This window comes from Rhineura floridana, chromosome 1, assembly GCF_030035675.1.
Source record: "Rhineura floridana isolate rRhiFlo1 chromosome 1, rRhiFlo1.hap2, whole genome shotgun sequence".
NCBI lineage: Eukaryota > Metazoa > Chordata > Lepidosauria > Squamata > Rhineuridae > Rhineura > Rhineura floridana.
The window spans coordinates 157,620,459-157,641,223 of NC_084480.1; the positions used below are offsets into that span (position 1 = coordinate 157,620,459).

Sequence of the window (20,765 nt, forward strand, 5' to 3'; positions counted from 1 at the left end):
GGGATGTTGTGATGGTCATAGACTGATGGAAAGTATCTGTGAGAATTAGCCAGACTGGAAAAAAGGACAATCACCATTTTCAGTGACTACTAGATATTAAGGATGTGCAACACTATATGGGTAATATGTAAATATACTGTCTTCAAGTCGATTCTGACTTATGGCGACCCTATGAACAGGGTTTTCATGAGGCTGAGAGGCAGTGACCGGCCCAAGGTCACCCAGTGAGCTTCATGGCTGTGTTGGGATTCAAACCCTGGTCTCCCAGGTCATAGTCCAACACCTTAACCACTACACCACACTGGGTATCTGTCCTTAATTATCTCTTCTGCTTATGAACCTTTCTGAGGCATTTGAATGGCTGTTACTGAAAGACTATGCTGACCTAGACAGGACTCCAGCCTGATAGAACATAGCAGTTTTAGATTCTTATTAAATAAAAGGGTTGTTGTTGTTATGTGCCTTCAAGTCGACTACGACTTATGGCGACCCTATGAATCAGTGACCTCCAAGAGCATCTGTCATGAACCACCCTGTTCAGGTCTCGTAAGTTCAGGTCTGTGGCTTCCTTTATGGAATCAATCCATCTCTTGTTTGGTCTTCCTCTTTTTCTACTTCCTTCTGTTTTTCCCAGCATTATTATCTTTTCTAATGAATCATGTCTTCTGATTATGTGTCCAAAGTATGATAACCTCAGTTTCATCATTTTAGCTTCTAGTAATAGCTCTGGTTTAATTTGTTCTAACACCCAATTATTTGTCTTTTTTGTAGTCCATGGTATCCGCAAAGCTCTTCTCCAACACCACATTTCAAAGGAGTTGATTTTTCTCTTATCAGCTTTTTTCACTGTCCAACTTTCACATCCATACATAGAGATCAGAAATACCATGGTCTGAATGATCCTGACTTTAGTGTTCAGTGATACATCTTTACATTTGAGGACCTTTTCTAGTTCTCTCACAACTGCCCTCCCCAGTCCTAGCCTTCTTCTGATTTCTGGACTATTATCTCCATTTTGGTTAATGACTGTGCCGAGGTATTGATAATCCTTGACAAGTTCAATGTCCTCATTGTCAACTGTAAAGTTGCATAAATCTTCTGTTGTCATTACTTTAGTCTTTTTGACGTTTAGCTGTAGTCCTTCTTTTGTGTTTTCCTCTTTAACTTTCATCAGCATTCGTTTCAAATCATTACTGGTTTCTGCTAGTAGTATGGCATTGTCTGCATCTCTTAAATTATTGATATTTCTCCCTCCAATTTTCACACCTCCTTCTTTTTGGTCCAATCCTGCTTTCCATATGATATGTTCTGCGTATAGATTAAATAAACAAGGTGATAAAATACACCCCTGTCTAACACCCTTTCTGACGGGGAACCAATCGGTTTCTCCATATTCTGTCCTTACAGTAGCCTCTTGCACAGAGTATAGGTATTAATCTTTTAAAATATCTCAGGAACTGCCATCATTGAGCTTTAAGCATTTAAGAATTAGTGCCTGGGTTTGCTTTTTTTCTCTTCCCTCCCCGTCCCCTTCCCCTCATGTGTTGTATTTTTTAGATTGTAAGCCTGCAGCAGGGACTGTTTGTATTAACTCATTTGTGTGTGTGGGTGTGTGAAGAGGAATGAATGATCAGGCTCCTTCTCATAACACTAAAGCATGGTTTAATGTTACACCCAAATGTAACCATTAATTTTATGTGCTGCACAACCTTTGGGAGGTTTGGTACAGATTTAGCTCCATGGTTTGCAAACAGCAACTTCCTGCACCTATCTTCTTCACGATTTTTCAGTAATAAAAAATGTTTGATTAAAAGATCATGTGGAAATTTATTAGTTGTGATAAAAACAACTTAAAAACAAACAAAACAGGCTATTGATTATCTCAAACATCATTGTTTGCAGCTGGATCTTCTCCCAAGTAGATCCTTTCTTCCAAGTAGACCCTGGCAACACAGCACTCTTCCTGTGACTCTGGACTTCTCGTTGGTTCTGCCAGCTTCTCTCATGACAGCCAGGGTGTGATGGGAGAGAATCAGGGCTCAAGGCAGACTTAGGATGGGATCTTCAGGCTGCCTCTGGATTACTGTGGGTTCTTCCAGGTCTTCAGTTGGAACAGGGTTCTCTGACGGGTCTTACTGCTTTTGTTCTGAAGATACCTTCTCATTAAGGTCTGGGTCATACAGGTTCCTAACAGCAGTTTCCAATTTTCAAAATAATGCCAAGTGTCTATATTTTCACTGATTTGTTTATTACATCATCAGGAAGGCACCCACACATCTAAATGAAGCGACCATTTGTGCAGGAATTTTAGGCTATTAAATGAACCAGAAAAGATAGCTGTTTTTCCGAAGTGCTTGATGTCCGACAGATCTACTAGCAACATCTCTTTCCGGTTAAAAGACAACCAGCAGTACTGATGGATCTCTTATGTACTGCATTTTAATTGTATTTCATTGTATTGTATTTCATTTTCTGATATCACAACAGCCTAATATCCTATTATGTCCAATCATTTTTAAAAAATGAGACAATATGCAGAACAAAAGACCTCAACTGTAATTTGAAGGATATATCAACTATTTCATACATGATTGAAACTAAATCAGAAAAAAATATTCTCCTGTACACTTACCTCTTTTTGACGGTACTTAATTGCCAGTTTCAGTCTTGCCAGATCATTACCATTCTGCTCTTCTATTAAACTGTTATCATCTCTGTAGTTAAGAATAATTTCCAGTTCCCTTGAACTCCGTGTCTGATCCAAGAGGTCTTTTGCAAACTGTTTGCATTGCTGTGATAGTTCCTCATATTCAGATTTAAACTCATTTTCTACTTTGCTTAGTTCCTGAAGCTCCCAACTTAATTGGAAAGCTGTAAGAAAAGGATCCTCACTTGACAAAGCAATCAACGATGGGCTTGAAAGAGCTCTGTAGATATTTAGCCTGGATCGGGAATGACGAAGGCTGTCCACATCCGAGCTAGAAACACACTCCACACAGTTACATCGGACTTCATGTGGTCTGGGAACAGAAACACCTTTCTGTACTAAAAGTTTTACGATCTCATAATTGTTTGTATGGGCAGCCAAGATAATGGGTGTAATGTCTGGTGTAAACTCTGAGAACTGCTTATCCAGAAGTATAGGTGGCACCTGTGGGAAGAAAAGCGAATAAAATTATTTATTTATTTATTTATTATTAAATTTATATCCCGTCCTTCCTCCCAGAAGGAGCCCAGGGCAGCAAACAAAAACACTAAAAGCACTTTAAAACATTTTAAAAACAAAAGACTTTCAAACATATCGAAACAAAACATATTAAAATCATCTTTAAAAAATAACTTTAAATACAAATTTAAAAGCAATTCCAGCACAGACACAGACTGGGATAAGGCCTCTGTTCTGAAGGCTTGTTGAAAGAGGAAGGTCTTCAGTAGGCACCCAAAGATAACAGAGATAGTGCCTGTCTATCTTAGGGGAGGGAATTCCAAAGTGTTGGTGCCACAACACTAAAGGTCTGTTTCCTATGTCGTGCAGAACGGACCTCCTGATAAGATGGTATCTGCAGGAAGCTCTCACCTGCAGAGCGTAGTGATTGACTGTGTGTATAAGGAGTAAGATGGTCTTTCAGGTATCCTGGACCTAAGCTGCATAGGGCTTTGTACACCAAAACTAGAAGCTTGAACTTGGCCTGGTAGCCAATTCTTTCAGCAGCAGGGTAACATTTTAGCTATACCCCGCCCCAGTAAGCAGTTGTGTTGTCATATTTTACAGCTGCAGTTTCTGGACCAACCTCAAAGGCAGCCGCACATAGAGCTCATTATTGTAATCCAGCCTGGAGGTTACCTGTGCATGGACAACAATGCCCAGGCTATCCCAGGCCAGAAACTGCAGCTGTCTTACCAGCCAAAGCTGGTAAAAGGCATTCCTAGCCACTGAGATCACATAGGCCTCTAGCAACAAAGATGGATCCAGGAGCACCTCAGACTACTGCTCTTTCAGAGGGAGTACAACCCCATCCAAAGCAACTGACCAATTATCTGAACTCGGGAACCACCAACCCATAGCATCTCCGTCTTGCTAGGATTCAAACTTAGTTTCTTGGCCCTCATCCAGCCCACCACCAAGTTCAGGAATCGGTCCAGGGGTTGCACGGCCTCTTCTGATTCTGATGTTACAGAGAAATAGATCTAGGTATCATCAGCATGATACTTCCCCAAACTTTCTGATGACCTTTCCCCAGGGCTTCATATAGATGTTAAACAGCATTGGGGACAAGATGGTACCCTGCAGCACCCCACAGCATGACTGCCAGGGGGCTGAAAGACAATCACCCAATGCTATTCTCTGAAAACAACCCTGGAAATAGGATCAGAACCACTGTAAAACAGTGCCTCCAATACCCATCTCACTAAGTTGGCTCAGAATGATACCATGGTCAATGGTATCAAAAGCCGCTGAGAGATCAAGTAAGATTAACAGCACAGGAAGCAACTATTGTCAGCAGAAAAAAGAATCTCATCTAACAGTGCCCCACTTAACTGAAAGGAATTGTGCTTCCTTTGTCCCTCACATTGTTTTCTCTCATCATTTAGGATCAATTACTGTAAAAAGGCAGTCAGGTTCTGCTCTTCCTTATTGAAATGTAAGCAAAATTACCAGGCAACAATAATTGCTTCCAGAATATATATGCTGAAAAAGAAATACAAAACTTTGTTGGTAACTATGGAGACATTAAGAAGGTGAAATAAACAGGGAATTGAAAAATACTGAAATCGAAAAATAAAAAGGGTAGCCAGCCAAGCATCTTGGCTTGGATTTCTTTGTCAGTAATAGAGATGGAATCCTCACCTTTTTTATGTTTCATTTTTAAATTTGGCCCCCTGATGGTTGTTACTGATCCAATTCCTTTTTCTTTTCATATCTTTTCATTTTCCTGATCTCCTCTGATTTTATTTTTATTTTTTACTCTGCAGAGAATTATCGATATTATAATTGTGAGTCTCCACTGGTATAGATCTTTATTCTAAACTCTGTAATAATGTAAAGTCTGCAACTGTGTTGGAATGGCTTTTTAATATGTTCTTAAACTTTCTTTTTAAAAATGTTTTTAATCTTAGAAGATGTTTTGATAATTTTTTTAAGTAACATTTTTGAAGAAGTTTTAATGTGTTTTAAAGTTTGTTTTTATGATGTTTTAATGTTTTTAGTGCTTTTGTTTGTAGCCCTGGGCTCCTGCTGGGAGGAAGGGTTGGATATATTATTATTATTATTATTATTATTATTATTATTATTATTATTAATAGCCTGTTTACATTTCTTTTCAAATGCACTGCAGACAGATAAAGGCAGATAATCAAGTCACTGACTTCTCCCCTGCTGCTTACAGTCTACACCTAATTCCTCCCTGCTGCTTAGACAGTCAACACCTCACTGACATCAGTGAAAGGGAATACACATTTGATGAGCTCACATAGAAAGCAGATTGATAAAAGTATCACTATCGATGATTTCAAAGTGCTTTTTAAAATTCTTTTTTTAAAAAGAATCAATCCGAAACCAGGCATGGAGAGTTGCTACTTTAACATTCTCTCCGTAAAGAGAGAGAATATCAGAAATAATAATTAATCCAATGGCAACTCCGATTACTGCAGAAATGGAGCCCATAGCTAGTCAGTAAACACAATACAGAGGAGATTATTTATAGCACACAGGTACTATTTTTAAATCACATTCTAACAGTATAAATATGAAGTGATTCCCATAACATGTTTTTTGGCTCATTATCAATTTGTTGAAATGGAAGATGGCTTTTTGAGAACAATATTTGGAGACACAGGGAGGATATGCAGTATGGGCCCATCATGAGGCCCAAAACAGTTGTATTGAGCTGGTGTAGTCCTGAAACTGTGTTGTTTTGGCAGCTGAAAAACTGCTAACTTTGGAAGCAATTTCAGGGGGTTGGAGGGAAAACTGGTGAATTGTTCCAGGGTTCCCCCAACCCCGAGAAACAGCTGAAATGGCTGCCCACTTTCACCAACAGGGTGGAGAAACAGGGAGAGTCATTTTGGCGCACACCCATTATGAGGTAGAGCAGACCTACAAACAAGCTGAAGAAAGACCACCAACCATGCATTTTGACTAATAACTACACTGAGGCATCTAGAACGGTTCCTCAGTATGAGAGTAGCAGGCCCCAGTAGGAAGCTTGCCCCCCACCCAGTAACTTACACGATAGTTGGATGGCAGCATCTCAAGAGCTATGTGGACTTCAGGCTGTTAACTGCAACTTTGTTGTTGCAATGAGACACACATCACCGCACCTGGCCCTTGCGGTGCTTGGAGCAGTAGCCAACAGCATCTTTCAAATCACTGCTGTCGGGTCTAGCTGAAAAGGAATGGAAATTTGTTTCCCTTCCTCCAGTTCTAGAGGCCCTTGAGCTGCTACTGCTTTCAATCTGAGTACAAAGTAGCAAACAAGGACAGGAAGCAACTATTGTCACCAGAAAAAAGAATCTCATCTAACAGCACCCCCCTTAACTGAACGAAATTGTGGTCCCTTTTTATATCTATAGTGAAATCCTGTACATGCCTACTCAGAGGAAAGCCCCATTGATTTCATTGGGGCTTACTCTTAAGTAAATTGATACAGGATCACAGGATCACTTTATAAAGTTGAAATCTATGGAAAGATCACTATGAGTATGTAGGATTCTAGTGATTTCTCTGTCTTAGGCCTTCTTTGTCATCAGCATTAGGGGACGTACTGTACCGCTTGTATTTGCTAACTTTTTGAGTTAGCAAAAAGTTGCAATTCAAGGGCGGATTAATAATCCAGAATTAAATTAATGAGTATTTCACTTGAAATTCATTGCGGGTTTCAGATGTCTGTGATGGGAGTTCAAAGATAAGATGGGAATCTGTTTCTCAAGAAGAACAACTGGTGAAAACAGATATAAAACAGATATTAATCAGAGGGTTACCAAACTTTGTTGTTTTATTCCACCTTTTAGAGTAGCTGCATGTGTGTTTGGGGCTGGATATACATGAAATTTTATTCTAAATGGAAACTGAGTATTCCCCCACCCTAGAGCTTGGAAAGGTTACTTTTTTAAACTACAACTCCCATGAGCCCCAGCCAGCATGGCCACTGGATTGGGCTGATGGGAGTTGTAGTTCAAAAAAGTAACTTTTCCAAGCTCTGCCCACCCCACATAGTCCACATAGATCTATTGCATATTTCTTTGCCTCTGAAAAGCACTTCTTAAGAAACTGGTTTCATTCTGAAAATAAAAGTTCACCACAGATTGATCCTACATTACCATGCAGTAAAAACAAATGCAGGTGGCCCCAGCAATGGGGGGTGTAACCACACCTGTCCAGTGCTGTTTTGGATCAATACTGTATACCAAGATTGCAATTGCTACTTCCATCTTCAATCACCTGGGGCATATGCGTATCAAGTAACCACTCCCACCCTTGTCTATGGCAAGATCTAGAATAAATTTTGATTGAAAGCAGCATGTTGAGAATGAGCATGAACTATTCCAATTTGAGAAAAACTACATGTTTTGTACTACAAATGGGTTAGCATATATGCAGCCTGGGTACACAGTGTGTGTGTGTACATCCATTTATCTACTCACTTTGACCCCACCCACCACCAGAAGATCTTCCATGAGGTAACGTGACCCTTGGGCTAAAAATCTCCCCGCACCCCTATTTTAGAAGTCAGTCAAAGGTCAGGGTATCCAGACTTGTGATGCACAACAGAAAGGGGCTTAGGCAATGCAGTGCTTCATGCCTACCTCTGCACTATAATCCTCAAGTAATTAGTGGCCCAAGTGAACAGTGGTGGGATTTTTCACAATTTCTCACATCACTAGTTTCTTGGGGGAAACCATGATTTAAAATTAGGAATGAGTGAGCAAAAATTGATATTTTGGGTATAATGGACTCCACAACATCTCTATAGGAAGTAGGGTTGCCAGGTTCATGGCCTGAGACTGATCCTGTATCTTTAGGAGAAGAGAAAGTCAACCAAGTGCAGTTGTTCTTGCAACACTGTAATGGGAAAAACCACAAGGTGGAATTCTCCCTTCACCCTGCACAACTTTTAAAGATACAGAAGACCTCTTGGTTGCCAGGCCCAGCCTTCTCAGACTTTACTTCCTTTCTTCCTTTTCTAGTCAGCCAGAGATAGTGTGTATGAGTGGCTCCATAATAGCCACATGCATTCTTTTACTCAGAATGGCTTTATTTTCCAGTAATAATAAACCTTAAATTTCTTTATTCTTTCAACCAACAGTCTTTCCAGACTACTAATTTCTTCACTCTGCTCCAATATTTATCAAACGTCAATAGGCTATGGGCCCAGTTTACTAAAAGTGCAGAAATAAAAGAAGGAATAAAATGACTCATGCAAGCATTAACAGGAGTGACTTGATCCCAAAGTGCAAGCAGAACATTTTAATGCATGCCTGAATGGAATTGAGACTCAAATGAACCATGAAGGACTTGTGGCAGTTGTGGGGACAGAAGGACCCACACAAGGAGCTGAGGGCATCGCAGGATGGGATTCAAAGGACCAAACGGCAAAAGCTCTTAATTTAATGTTTGGCTGACTTACAGCTTATACCTGAAGACAGATGTTGTTAGCCTTGAAAAATCTATATGGGAAAATGGGAATTCAGCAGCAGATCTTCATAAAGCTGAACTGTTCCATGATCAATTAAGGGAGGAGGATTGCCCCTGAAATCATATGGAAAAGTTGTGGAATCTGATGGGCAAACTGAATGCTTCAGGACAATGAGCAGAAACTTGCAGTTGTGCTGGCATCTTTACCAAATGAGTATTCTCCATTAATTTCTACTGTTGATGGAAAGTTGAACCCAGATTTTAGAAATGCTGTTGGCTGACTTTAAGAAGGAGGCAGATGGATATGTGACCTATACTAACCAAGGGTCTACTGGATCAAATTACAAAGCCACGGGAAGACAAAGGGAAAAGTATTTTACATGTGTGCCACCCAAAAGTCAATCAGAAAAGGGAGCTCAACCTGATTGTTACAAATGGGGTCAGAAGGGACATTTCAAAAGAAACTACAGCCAATGGGAGCTCATACCTTAAGCAGTGACAGACTAGCAAGCAAGCAGACACAGAAGAGATTGTTTAAGCCAGTCATACCAATCTGAGCCAAACCGGTATAAGCCTCACAGTTATACAAGTTTTTCAATAACAGAATAATTCTAAAAATGCTGTCTGGCTGATAGAGAAGTGAGGGCACACATGATTTCCAATGCAATTTTTTTTCAAAAATCTGAACAGAGATGTGGACAGTGTTCTAAACTGCAATATAGAGCTTGAAAGCCACAAGACAGAAACAAAGGATGTTATCCCTATTCCAGAATCAGATGGAAATGTACTGAGTGTCTCCACTTTAACCAAAAAGGGCTTTAATGTGAACCTTTGTGATAACCTGTGCACAATAACCATGGATGGATGATTGTTGCTAGTGCCTTTGAGAAACAGTATGCTTTTGAACAAGACTGCACAAAGGAACAGGCAAACATGATAAAATGCAATATATGCCAAACTCCAATAGTAAGTAGCTCAGGATGCATGCAAGGCAAAGGATCCATATGGTTTTGTTCCCCTACCCCCCCCACATCTAACACTGACAAACATCCCACAACCATGTAAGGTATGTCAGGGAAATGTGCAGGTCCAAGGATTCCACATGTTTTCTATGCCCCCCCATCTAACACTGGTTCACATACAACCCTGTAAGGTACGTCAGGGTGTGCACAAGACAAAAGATCCTATATGGTTTTCTCCCTCCCTGCCCACATCTAATGCTGGCTCACACACCAGAACCCTGCAAGATAGCAGGGGCACACAAAAGGCAAAAGGCAATTTAATCACATAGATCAAAGGTTTCCCATTGCACTAGCAACTAAACAAATTGGGAGGTATTCAACTGAATTCTTGCAGTAGTGGTGTGACTTCAGCTATCACAAGGGGATCCCCCCTCTCCTCCCTCTATGAATGCCCTACACCATCCCCAAACCTGCTCTGGAATAGATTAAAGGGGAACATGGGGAAGGAGAGGGGGAGAACATTCCATTGTGCACTGATAAAATGTTTGACTTAGTGCTGTGTTAAATGCAACCCATTGAAAGATGTGAGACATCTTGCAATTTAATGCACAAAAGCTGCTGCTCTTTGTTAAAAGGAAATGCCATGTATAATAATTTCATATTCTCTATTACACTAGCATGTTAAGGGGTATAGTGTTATTTAAAATGTGTTTTAATTTGCAACCCCACTAATTAAATTAGCCTCCACAGGTCAGTTAAAGCTTTAGTTGATTAATCTAATTAAACTGATTGAAGCTTGCAGTGTTCTTTTGAGCAAGCATTTAAGTAAGCACTTTTGAGTAAAAAAAACACACATAGACTAAGGGCGTAATCATAAACCCACTTACTTGAGAGTGAATGAAAATAGCAATGAAATGGGAGAAAGCCCTTTCTTTAATGAACACACGTTGTAATGGAAATTTACAACATGTTACATCCCTACTGGCAGCTCAGTACTCTGAATCTAGAGAGGGAAGGAGCAAATCCATAGTGGTGGTGCATCTCTTCTATTGTTGGCTAGACTTGGCTGCTTCTGCCAGTCCCACCCACCCAGAGTAGCACAGGCACTGGCTTGCATAGACCTTTCTCTCTCCAACTCCCAAGAACAACTGCCCATGCTACAGCCTCACTCTTACCTCATACCCTGACCAGTTCCCACTCCTGCCTAGTCACTGCACATAGGGAAGAACTGCTATAGGTATCAGTCAACCAAAAAGAACATAGTGAAGCTGTGGGGCAGGACAGGTTGCAATGTGGGTGATGATGTGTATGAAATTGTTATGGGGAGTAGAGGGGGAAGGAGGCTCCAAGGCCCACCTGGAACAACACTTAAGCCGAGTAGTGGGTCATAGTTAGGGATGGGCAAGGATTTCACTGGAAATGAAAATAAAACTGGATTCCCCAACAATTTGCATATTCAAAGTCTCTGTGGAACAGAACAGAATGCTTTGACCTTCCATAGCTTTTTCTGACACTGGATATTAAACTGCATCAGATGTATAAGAAACTGACTTACTGTGTGAAACTGACCCTGCTTGGAGGGGGGATCAAATGCAAGGAGTTAAAACTGCAGCAGCATCGTGATCTAATACAGTAGGGCCCCACTTATATGGTGGGTTAGGGACCAAGCCCCCGCCATAAAGCGGAAATCACCGTAAAGCGGAACCCATTGACTATAATGGGTCGCGTCGCGCGAAAATGCCATAAAATGCCGCAAAAGCACAAAAACGGGGAATTTCCCCTAATTGAAAGCCGCCGCATCAGCGGAACACCGGAAAACGAAACGCCGTAAAGCGGGGCCCTACTGTACCTTCCGCCCATCAAAAAGAACGATGCCCTTTTAACCCAACGCGCAACCCAGCACAATGAAGCCGACCCTGTACTGTGGGTATTTGCTTCTGCTTTTCTTCCAACATCTGCGAGGCCAGGCTATGCTCAGCAAAACTTTTTACTTTTTTCCCTCTGCCAAAACATTATCTTCCTCCTATCTTATTCTCCCCCCACCCCAAAGCAAATAGCAGGTTTGTCAGTTTCACACAGTAAAGCAATGAAGAGAGTCTGGTAAGTCAGCAAGACAAGGAAATATTGATCTCGTGTGTGTGTGTGTGTGTGTGTGTGTGTGTGTGTGTACACACTGGGATATGGGGAATAGAAGAGGGTTCCCCCCCCCCGTTGTTCTTCTTGTCCTCACTCCTGGACCTCCCTTTTCATTTTCCTCAGCCAACATCACCCCTCAAGCAACGTTACTGAATTGGGCTTCTCCAGCAATCCCCCCTCCCACCTCCCTCACTCTCAGCTCAGGAGCTCCTCACTAGTAGGGTTGCCATATTCCAGTTCCACAAATCCAGGCAGGCTAATTTGCATATTATGCAAATATTTGCATATTAATATTTGGATTGTCCAGTTGTTTTGTTTTTGTGCCTAGGAATTACCACCAAAAACTGGGGAAAGATGGGAGAAATCTTTTTTTTAAAAATTTACATTTTCAGCCTTAAATGCCTAGACTCTAGTTTCCAACACTATGGAATATTTATTGATTGATTAAGAGGATTGATATCCTGCCCTTCTGCTTTTAAAAACAGAGCTCAGGACAGCTTACAAACATAATAATAATAATAAAAAAACACAATAAAAACAAAATTGCAACAAACATAAAGTAACATAAAGTAAGTCAGGGCACCAGTCTGGTTAACTATTACATATACGATATATGTGGTGGGTGGAGAAAAACAAAAAGCCAAAATGTTAGGAAAAGGAGTCTTTCACACCACATGCTCAGTTCTAAATACTGTTGCAGCAAGTTTTACAAGTCCCTTCAGTATTCCACTGGTGCAGGCACTCAGACATTCAAAGTATCTGTATGTTTCTTAGGTTTTATAAAAGCAGAGCTTTGCTTAACTCAAAATTTCTTCTCCCTTTGACCAACCACATCTACACAGGTTCCACCTCCCTACTCAAAATGAAACTGGGCCCGGAAGTGTGCAACAACCCCACACATACTTGCTAATTAGATTACCAATGCCAGGATGTCTGTCTTATCAACTACTCTCCTGCCCTCCCCCCCCCGGGCATCATGAAAGACCCAGTCCTGGATGTGAAAGTTGGACAGTGAAAAAAGTGGATAAGAGAAAAATCAACTCATTTGAAATGTGGTATTGGAGGAGAGCTTTGCGCATACCATGGACTGCAAAAAAGACCAACAATTGGGTGTTAGAACAAATTAAACCAGAACTATCACTAGAAGCTAAAATGATGAAACTGAGGTTATCATACTTTGGACACATAATGAGAAGACATGATTCACTAGAAAAGACAATAATGCTGGGAAAAACAGAAGGGAGTAGAAAAAGAGGAACACCAAACAAGAGATGGATTGATTCCATAAAGAAAGCCACAGACCTGAACTTACAAGATCTGAGCAGGGTGGTTCATGACAGATGCTCTTGGAGGTCGCTGATTCATAGGGTAGCCATTAAATCATAGTCAACTTGGAGGCACATAACAACAACAACCTCTTCAAAGTACTGATAAGCCTCTTGTTTTAATTAAAATAATAATTATAAATTCTTGCTCTTATCACTAATGGGAGTTAATTATCTTGCATATGCCCATAGTAAATTTTCAGATACTTTCAGACCCTCAGCAATTTTCAAGTGGTCTATGTAGAAGAAAAGTTTGGAACCCCTGGTGTAAGACATCTGCTTATGTCCCTATGCTGCTCTCACCCCTCATTTAGGTGCCTGGGATGCATGCGTGTGGACATACCTCCTTACAGTTATGGAAAGTTATTCTTAATAATAAGTCTCCAGACACAAAGTCACATAGGTATTTATCAGTTGTTTAGTAGAAAATTCAGAAGTGCAGAGTCCCTTCATGATAGTTGCAGCCACATACACCCTTTTTTGCTCCTGGATTAAGAATGAGATCTTTGTTAATGCATTCTCTCACAACAACAAACATCTCTAGGAGCCAATCAGCATGTAAGTGGAGAGCGTTAGCAACTGAGAAGAGTCTTCTCAGTGGCTGACTCACCTCCTTTCACTCTGATTGGCTCCAATCAGCAGGAAAGGCAAGGAAGCATATTAGAAGACTCTTCTCAGTGACTAACACACTCCCTTTTCATGCTGATTGTAGGATGCTTGGAGACATAGGGACCCTGCTCCCAAAAAAGCAGAGGGACTATGACCCCCTGGGTGACTACACTCCTGGTGCTTATGGACATGACCGTAAAAATTTTTGTGATGTGCAAGTTTGATATGACATTATTTATATGTGTGTGCTTAGGATTACACTGATGGCATTCCCAAATATGTACTTTCACACAGACTTTGGTTTTCCATAACACAATGTTTGTCCAAGCCTCCACACTTGGGGGGGCACTACTTGCACACCCCTTCCATAAGCACATCAAAGTTGGATACACACCTGAACCAAGACCCAGACAAAAGGGCACTCAAAACAAAAAGGTAATTACAGTGGCTGAGTAGATCTTGTACAGTGGTTATACTGACTGGGCAGCCACTGTCCTTCACATTTTACAAAATACTTTTTCCTATACAAAGATTAAATTTCTCTGTGTGAAAAAGTAATATATGAAGTGGTCTCAATAGTGAGAAAAGTAAACAAGTGAATGGTGATCCAAATGTTTTTCATTCTCACGTTATGAAGCTAGCTGCCAGATGATGTATCACCTTCGCTACGCATGCAGCATAGACTGAAAAAACAGCACCCAAGACACCATTCAATACGTGCACGTGTTCTTTCCAACATGAATCTACAGGTCTCAAAAAGTAATGTGTAACAAAGTCGTCAAACACCTTATAACATGCCTCAAACATGGTCTCTTGTTCTACCAGCATACCTTCACACCATCACTTTGCCAAAACATAAGGATAGGTAAATTGCTTTTAGGGAGGTTCACAACTATGACTTCCTATTTATTTAATCTAAAAAACAGCCAGGGGAAGATATTGGAGAAATATAAAATAAATACAAATAAAAAAGGGGGGGAGGTGAAGAGACCTTAAATGTGCTACTCACCATCTCTCAGCCTATCCTCCCCTCAGGATGAAAACAACGGAGAACCATGACCACCCCCAGGAAGAAGGGCACACTTAAAATGTAGAGGAAAAAATCATCTACAACCATAGCGTGAAATCAAATACTTATTGGGACACAGTATGAAGAAATATTTATATAAACATGACTATCAAATAAGTTTATGAATTACACAATCTGTAAATATATTTATAGTGCAATCCAATATTTGTTTACTCATAAGCAAGTTCCAATGTATTCAATGGGGCTTACTCAAACTGGGAAGTGTGCGGCCTCAAGTGATAAGGAACTTGTTCTTTCAACTTGTTCTTTTAAGTTGAGACCTTATCCCAGACTGAGTCTGTGTTGGAATTGTTTCTAAGCCTTTTCTTTTTTTAAAAAAGATTTTTTTTAAAGCTTTTAAAAAATATTTTCAAAGATGTTTTAATATATTTTAAAGTCTGTTTTTTATGATGTTTTAAAGTGCTTTTAGTGCTTTTCTTTGCCGCCCTGGGCTCCTGCTGGGAGGAAGGGCGGGATATAAATCAAATAATAAATAAATAAACTTCATTCACCCAACCCACAATTCAGAATCATGCCTCTTTAGGCTGTTTTCCAACTGTTTATTCTTGATTTATGGTTATTGGATTTTAAAGGGATTTCTTATTGTGAGTTGCCTTGGTTTCCCAACCCAACATCACAGGGATGTTGGAAAGACTCCATACACACACACACACACACTGCAGATGTATAAATACATACAGCCCATATAATAGTTTATTGTCAAACCAGTTGGTCATTGCAGAAAAATCAGTATTAGTTTTTAAAAAATCAGTATTAGTTTCCTACAGAATAAAAACTGTAATACCTGCCTACTTGCTTTAAAATAGGACTGGAGGAGGGACAGAAAGAGTTAGAACACAAACACAATTCTTTTTTACATTCACTCAAAAGTCCCATTAATTTACAGCACATTCATAACCATGTCTACTCAAAAGTAAGTCCTATTGAATTCAATGGAATTTACTCTGGGCATATGGGATTAGCATGCTTTTACCCCCACAAAAGCAAGTACTGGGAAGGGTTTGAAAACGCTGCCCAGGATCTGACTCCTGCACACAAGAGGGAAAAAAAACCTGAAATGTATATACTTACCCAATTTATGAGATTTTCAGATAAATGGGGGGGTACCACCATTTTCTGGCATTGCAATGAGGTTTTCTAGACACTGCCCAGGTCAACCAGATTGGCTTCACACTGATTGGCTGCAATCCTGAACAGACGGGGTTAGACTGAGCTACGAAGCGCTATAAAGTACAGATTTGTTTTAAAAAAAGATTTAACAGTCGGGGGTGGCTGACGTTTTTGTGTATATCTCAAGAACCGGACCACCTAGAAACTTAATTTTTTTTTTAAATTAAAGCTGAGAATCTGGGCCACCTAAGGGGCTAAACAGGCGCTGGATGGCATGCAAAGAATCCGGGTAAAACCCGGCTAACCGGCAATATGGCAACCCTACTCGCTAGAGTCCAGCCAATCTTATCAATATTTTCTTTCAAATTATCAAAATTATCAATATTTTATTTCAAAATATTGATAATTTGAAAGAAAATATTGATACAGGAAAGGAAATCAGCTTTGCTACCTCCTCCTCCATTGTAACTGAGGCTAGTCAGTTTTCACAGTGAAAGGAGGAAAGCAGCTTTCAGTGCCCCCCCACCCAATCCATTTCCCCCTTCCAAAAATACTGATATTAATATCATTTTCTTTCAAAGTAATAAATGAAAGAAAATGTCACTATTTTCTTTCAAAACATTAATATTTTCTTTCATGTATTATATCAATATATTTTTGGATGGGGAAAAACAGATTGATTAAAGCAGCAGCTAGCAGACAAAGAACTAACTCGAATCAGTAACAGCCTGTTAGGTCGACGGAATGCTTTTGAAGTGGCAGCAGCCCATGGATCCCATCCCTAGTCATAGCCCAGGGTTTGAAAAATGCTGTTCTAAGGGGCTTTGTGATGCTGGCAGCAGCAGCAGGAGGGGTGGTGCTGAAGCCTGCCTATCGGAGAGGGGTTGGGGAGTCAGAAAGTTCTTGGTTTGTCATTGGCTCAGCTGTCCTGATTTTAGAGAAGTTCAGGGCAGGCAAAAGGTCCTTAGCAGAAGAGGCAGAGGCCTACGAAGCAAAGGCTGAAAGGAGGAAAGAAACGGGGGGGGATGGGACAAGGAGAGGATAAATTTACACATCTAGGTACCATGGACTTGAGCACACTGGTTTGAAATACCAGGCTGCAATATTTTGGCTGCAATCTTCCTGTCAAGCTGTAAAATGTTTGGCAGCTGCTTGGGCTAGGATTCTTCTCTCTCTTCCTTTTGCCTCTTAGGACAGATGCAGATGTTTCATTGCAGTGTATCGTTATCTCAACCAACATAAACATAAAGCATCTTCCTCTCCCTTCTGATCATAATAACCCATTAGATTATAGACTGGTCAACACTTTCCTGTCAGTCAGCACATTGCAATGAGAGTTAGTATACTGTAGTTGCTATGTAATTGCTATACTATGAGTTCAAGCAACAAAGTCCTGGGTTCAAGTGGATTCAATGGCCCTATAGGCCCCTTCTCACTGTATGATTCTATAAGTATCAGATGAGCTACAAGTCCTTAGTCCTGGTACTTATCTGGAACCTGATTTGTGGCTTGGTGGGATTCCATTCAAACAACATATGACAAGAACGTCAGGGTGGGGAGAGATGGAGGAAAGTTAGAATGCTATTACCCCACCCAACACTCTCCAATCATAGCGCTGGGAAGCGGTGAAGTCTTAAAATGCAGAAATCTGTCTCTTAGAAATGTTTGGTGGGGATTGGTGGCATTTCTTAAGCTTGTATATGTTTTCTATTCTTTCTCAATCAACCCTGCTAGTCCCATCCTTATTTACATTTTTTTAAAAAAAGAAGTCTGTGTTATTCTATTCTCATTGTTAAGAATTATGATTAAACCTTGTGGGCATATTTAGCCCCAGCTTTTGAATTCGGTATTATTGTTATTGTTATTTTTTGTTGCTGTTCTTATTACGACTCCTTTCCAGTTGCTACATTGCCTCACTCCTGTCAGCAATCTTGCCAAAGCATTCTGCATTAACTGCACTCTCCAAGTCAGGTTGTGCTGCATGGGGATTTCTGTGATGTCTGTATACTAATGCCCAGAGTATGGGAAACAAAAAGGATGAACTTGAACTCAATACAGAAGAGTGAATATGACTGAAACGTGGTGGAATAACTCCCATGACTGGAATACAGCCATTGAAGGAAATAACTTGTTCAAAAAGAACAGACGGAATAGAAAGGGAGGTGGAGTCATGCTATATGTTAAATATATATATATATCCCTCCACAGAAATACAGGAGGATGAGCTTAATAGTTCTACCAAGAGTATCTGAATTAAAAGCTACTGCCTGTGAAAGTAGTCCAAACTGTGTGTTTTCTCTCTGTCAATTATTACTCAGTGGAATTGGGTTGGCTGTCAGTTTAAAACAGCCCACAGGGTAGCTAGAAAAGGTAGAGAATCTTCTTACTCTTACTCATTTCTCAAACCTCTTTCTAAGTGAAGGGTCTAGTTTGTAAAAAACGTTTAGAGCAGAAACATTAAAAGGCAGGGAGAGAGCATTCCAGGCATGGGGTTGCCAACCCTGCTTGGATATGGATATCATTGCAGAGGATCCCTAGCCAAGCCTTATCAACAGCACAATCCAAACCATACCTACTCAGAAATGTCGTATTGAATTCTATGGGGCTTAGTCCCTTAATAAGTGTGCTTAGAATTGCAGCCTTCAGGGGCATCCATCTTTACTCCTGAATGCTCCCATCTAACATCTCCACAACATTAGACTCCCTTCTTCCTACAACGGCCTTCTAGCTTCTAGCCTGGCCTGGGTGCACTTAAACCCTTCTTGCCAGAAGCAAGTAGGCTATTAAAGGTTCCCTATACAGTCTCCTTAAGCAGGTGAGAAGGAATGATTCTTCAGCTGGACATGGGAACACTCTCATTTAGCTAAGATTTCTAACTTAATTTCCAATCCGATAAAAAAAATTGTTTGAATGGTATGCTCCAAGCAACAGTGGTTGATGGTGAATATATCATGCTTAATGACATCACTAGGGCCTGCCCTGTGAGATCACTGTGACCTGGCAACCCTACATGCCCTTTTAACAGCAATTTTGTGACGGGCATCAGCAGCACTTTGTCAAAATTCCAGATGTGCCCACTGTCCCAAAATGGTTGGCAACCCTGGTTCTAGGTAATGAGTACTGTAAAGAGTATGACTGACAGCAGACCTGCATATTCTACAGCTCAGATTTTTGGCATGCACTCATCTCCTCTTTTAAATGTTTATATGCACTTTCCTCTCTCTTTTTTTAAACAAATCCTGCTTTTGCAGGCAGGAAAGGATGTGCCAGAAGTTCACTGTTTTTGCAACATGGAATGGATTCCATCAAGTAGAAGATAATATGTGAACAGCTGACTGTTGTTTGACATCAAAGTAGCCAGCTTCTCACATCCACGTGCCAGCAGGATGAGCAAAATCATGATGCAGACGCTTGTATTTTAAAAATAATGCATATTAATATTTGTTTTGAGCTGCTTTGAGGGCCTTAGTGGTAACAAAAGGGATATAAATGTAAAGTAATAAAGGAGGCCATTTAGGAATACTTTAGAAAATTAATGAACAACTGAAGAAAATATAGGCATCTGAACACAAGGACCATGCTCTGAACCAGATTTTTTGAACGTTTCTGCTGTCAGTCCAGAACTGACTCCAAAATGCCTGCAGGAAGTGAATCATTCTGACTGTGTTGTAGGGAGACTAATTTAATGGTGCAGGGGGCATATGGTTTGTATTCAGAAGGTCTGAGGTTCACTCCCTGTCTGCTCTACCTTGGCTAGCAGAGATGCAATGGCCAACTGTATGTTTTAATGCAATGAAGTGTGATTTAAATTTTGAACCAACCTACCCTTGGGCATTGTCCAAATTATTGCACTGTCACCTATCAAAGAGGGCTAACAAGTCCCAATGGCATTTTTGAAAAGTAAAGTGAAGTAATACTGCAAGTGCTAATATAGAGTTGCACCTTGGGCAACATATGAAGTGATTTAACAGAACGGATCCAGGCGTCATCTGCATTGTGATAACATAAGGTAGATAACGGAGGGAGAATCTGTCAAGGACCTCAGAATGAAACTTCTAAAGTTGACGCAGAAAAAAAGATGGTCTCAGTTGTACTAAAACACTTCATAGAGGTATAAAATAATAAAATTTGGTCACATGACAAAGTACCTAACATAAATAGTGGTTTATTAGCTCAATAAGGTAATCAATTATATAAGGGCAATATACTGTATTCCCAATCATAAACTGTAATACAGGTTGTTATTGATATAGCTGCAAAATATTATTAGCTGCAAAAGTTTGGTAACTTGGATTTCAATTTTAATACCTTTTTAAATGAAACGCCTCATTAAAACACTAGATGGCACTGAAACTGTAGTGAAATAAATACATTGATGCATATACAGAAAGATCTTCCAGCATCTTCTTTTAACTTGTTCATTTTGTCCCTTGACAAAAGCATTTTGGAAGTAGAATTTTCACAGTAGAACCGAAAAACAAGAGACTAATCAATTAACAAAAGGGCCTCTCCTTGTACCTCTCTCTCTCTCCGGCTTCTTATACGAACAGTAATCATGAGAAAACTGGACCATGGTTCACGTCCAACTTCTTTACAGAGTCATGGAGTTGAAAGGTGAAAAGTGAACAAAAAAATCTGAGTTAATTCCTCAGGAGTTTTTGCCTTATATGTTCCCATAAACCATGTTTTCAGACTATATTCTGGAGAGCCCTGGGGTTCCTTGGAAGCTCTTCTGCGCCCAGGTTTCCTCAGTGAGGAGCTCTGTAAAGTCAGACAAGCTTCCCTGAATGACACTTGCCTAGCACTATCACTCTTCCTTTATAATGTTCAGCTGCAGACTAGTTTGGGATATACTCTAGCCTTTTAGGTTATGCTCTCAATTCATGTGGAGTGGCAGT

At 40.3% G+C, this 20,765-nt stretch overlaps 1 protein-coding gene across 5 annotated transcripts in view; it reads right to left on the bottom strand.

Moving 5' to 3' along the window:
* The window catches only part of TRPC4 (transient receptor potential cation channel subfamily C member 4), a 270,872-nt gene that overhangs the window by 144,748 nt on the left and 105,359 nt on the right, over positions 1-20,765 (bottom strand). For all 5 annotated transcript variants that reach the window (XM_061639275.1, XM_061639293.1, XM_061639284.1 and 2 more), the window contains exon 3: positions 2,633-3,151. In XM_061639275.1, coding sequence (XP_061495259.1) covers positions 2,633-3,151 — 519 coding nt within the window. The remainder of the gene's footprint in view (positions 1-2,632; positions 3,152-20,765) is intronic.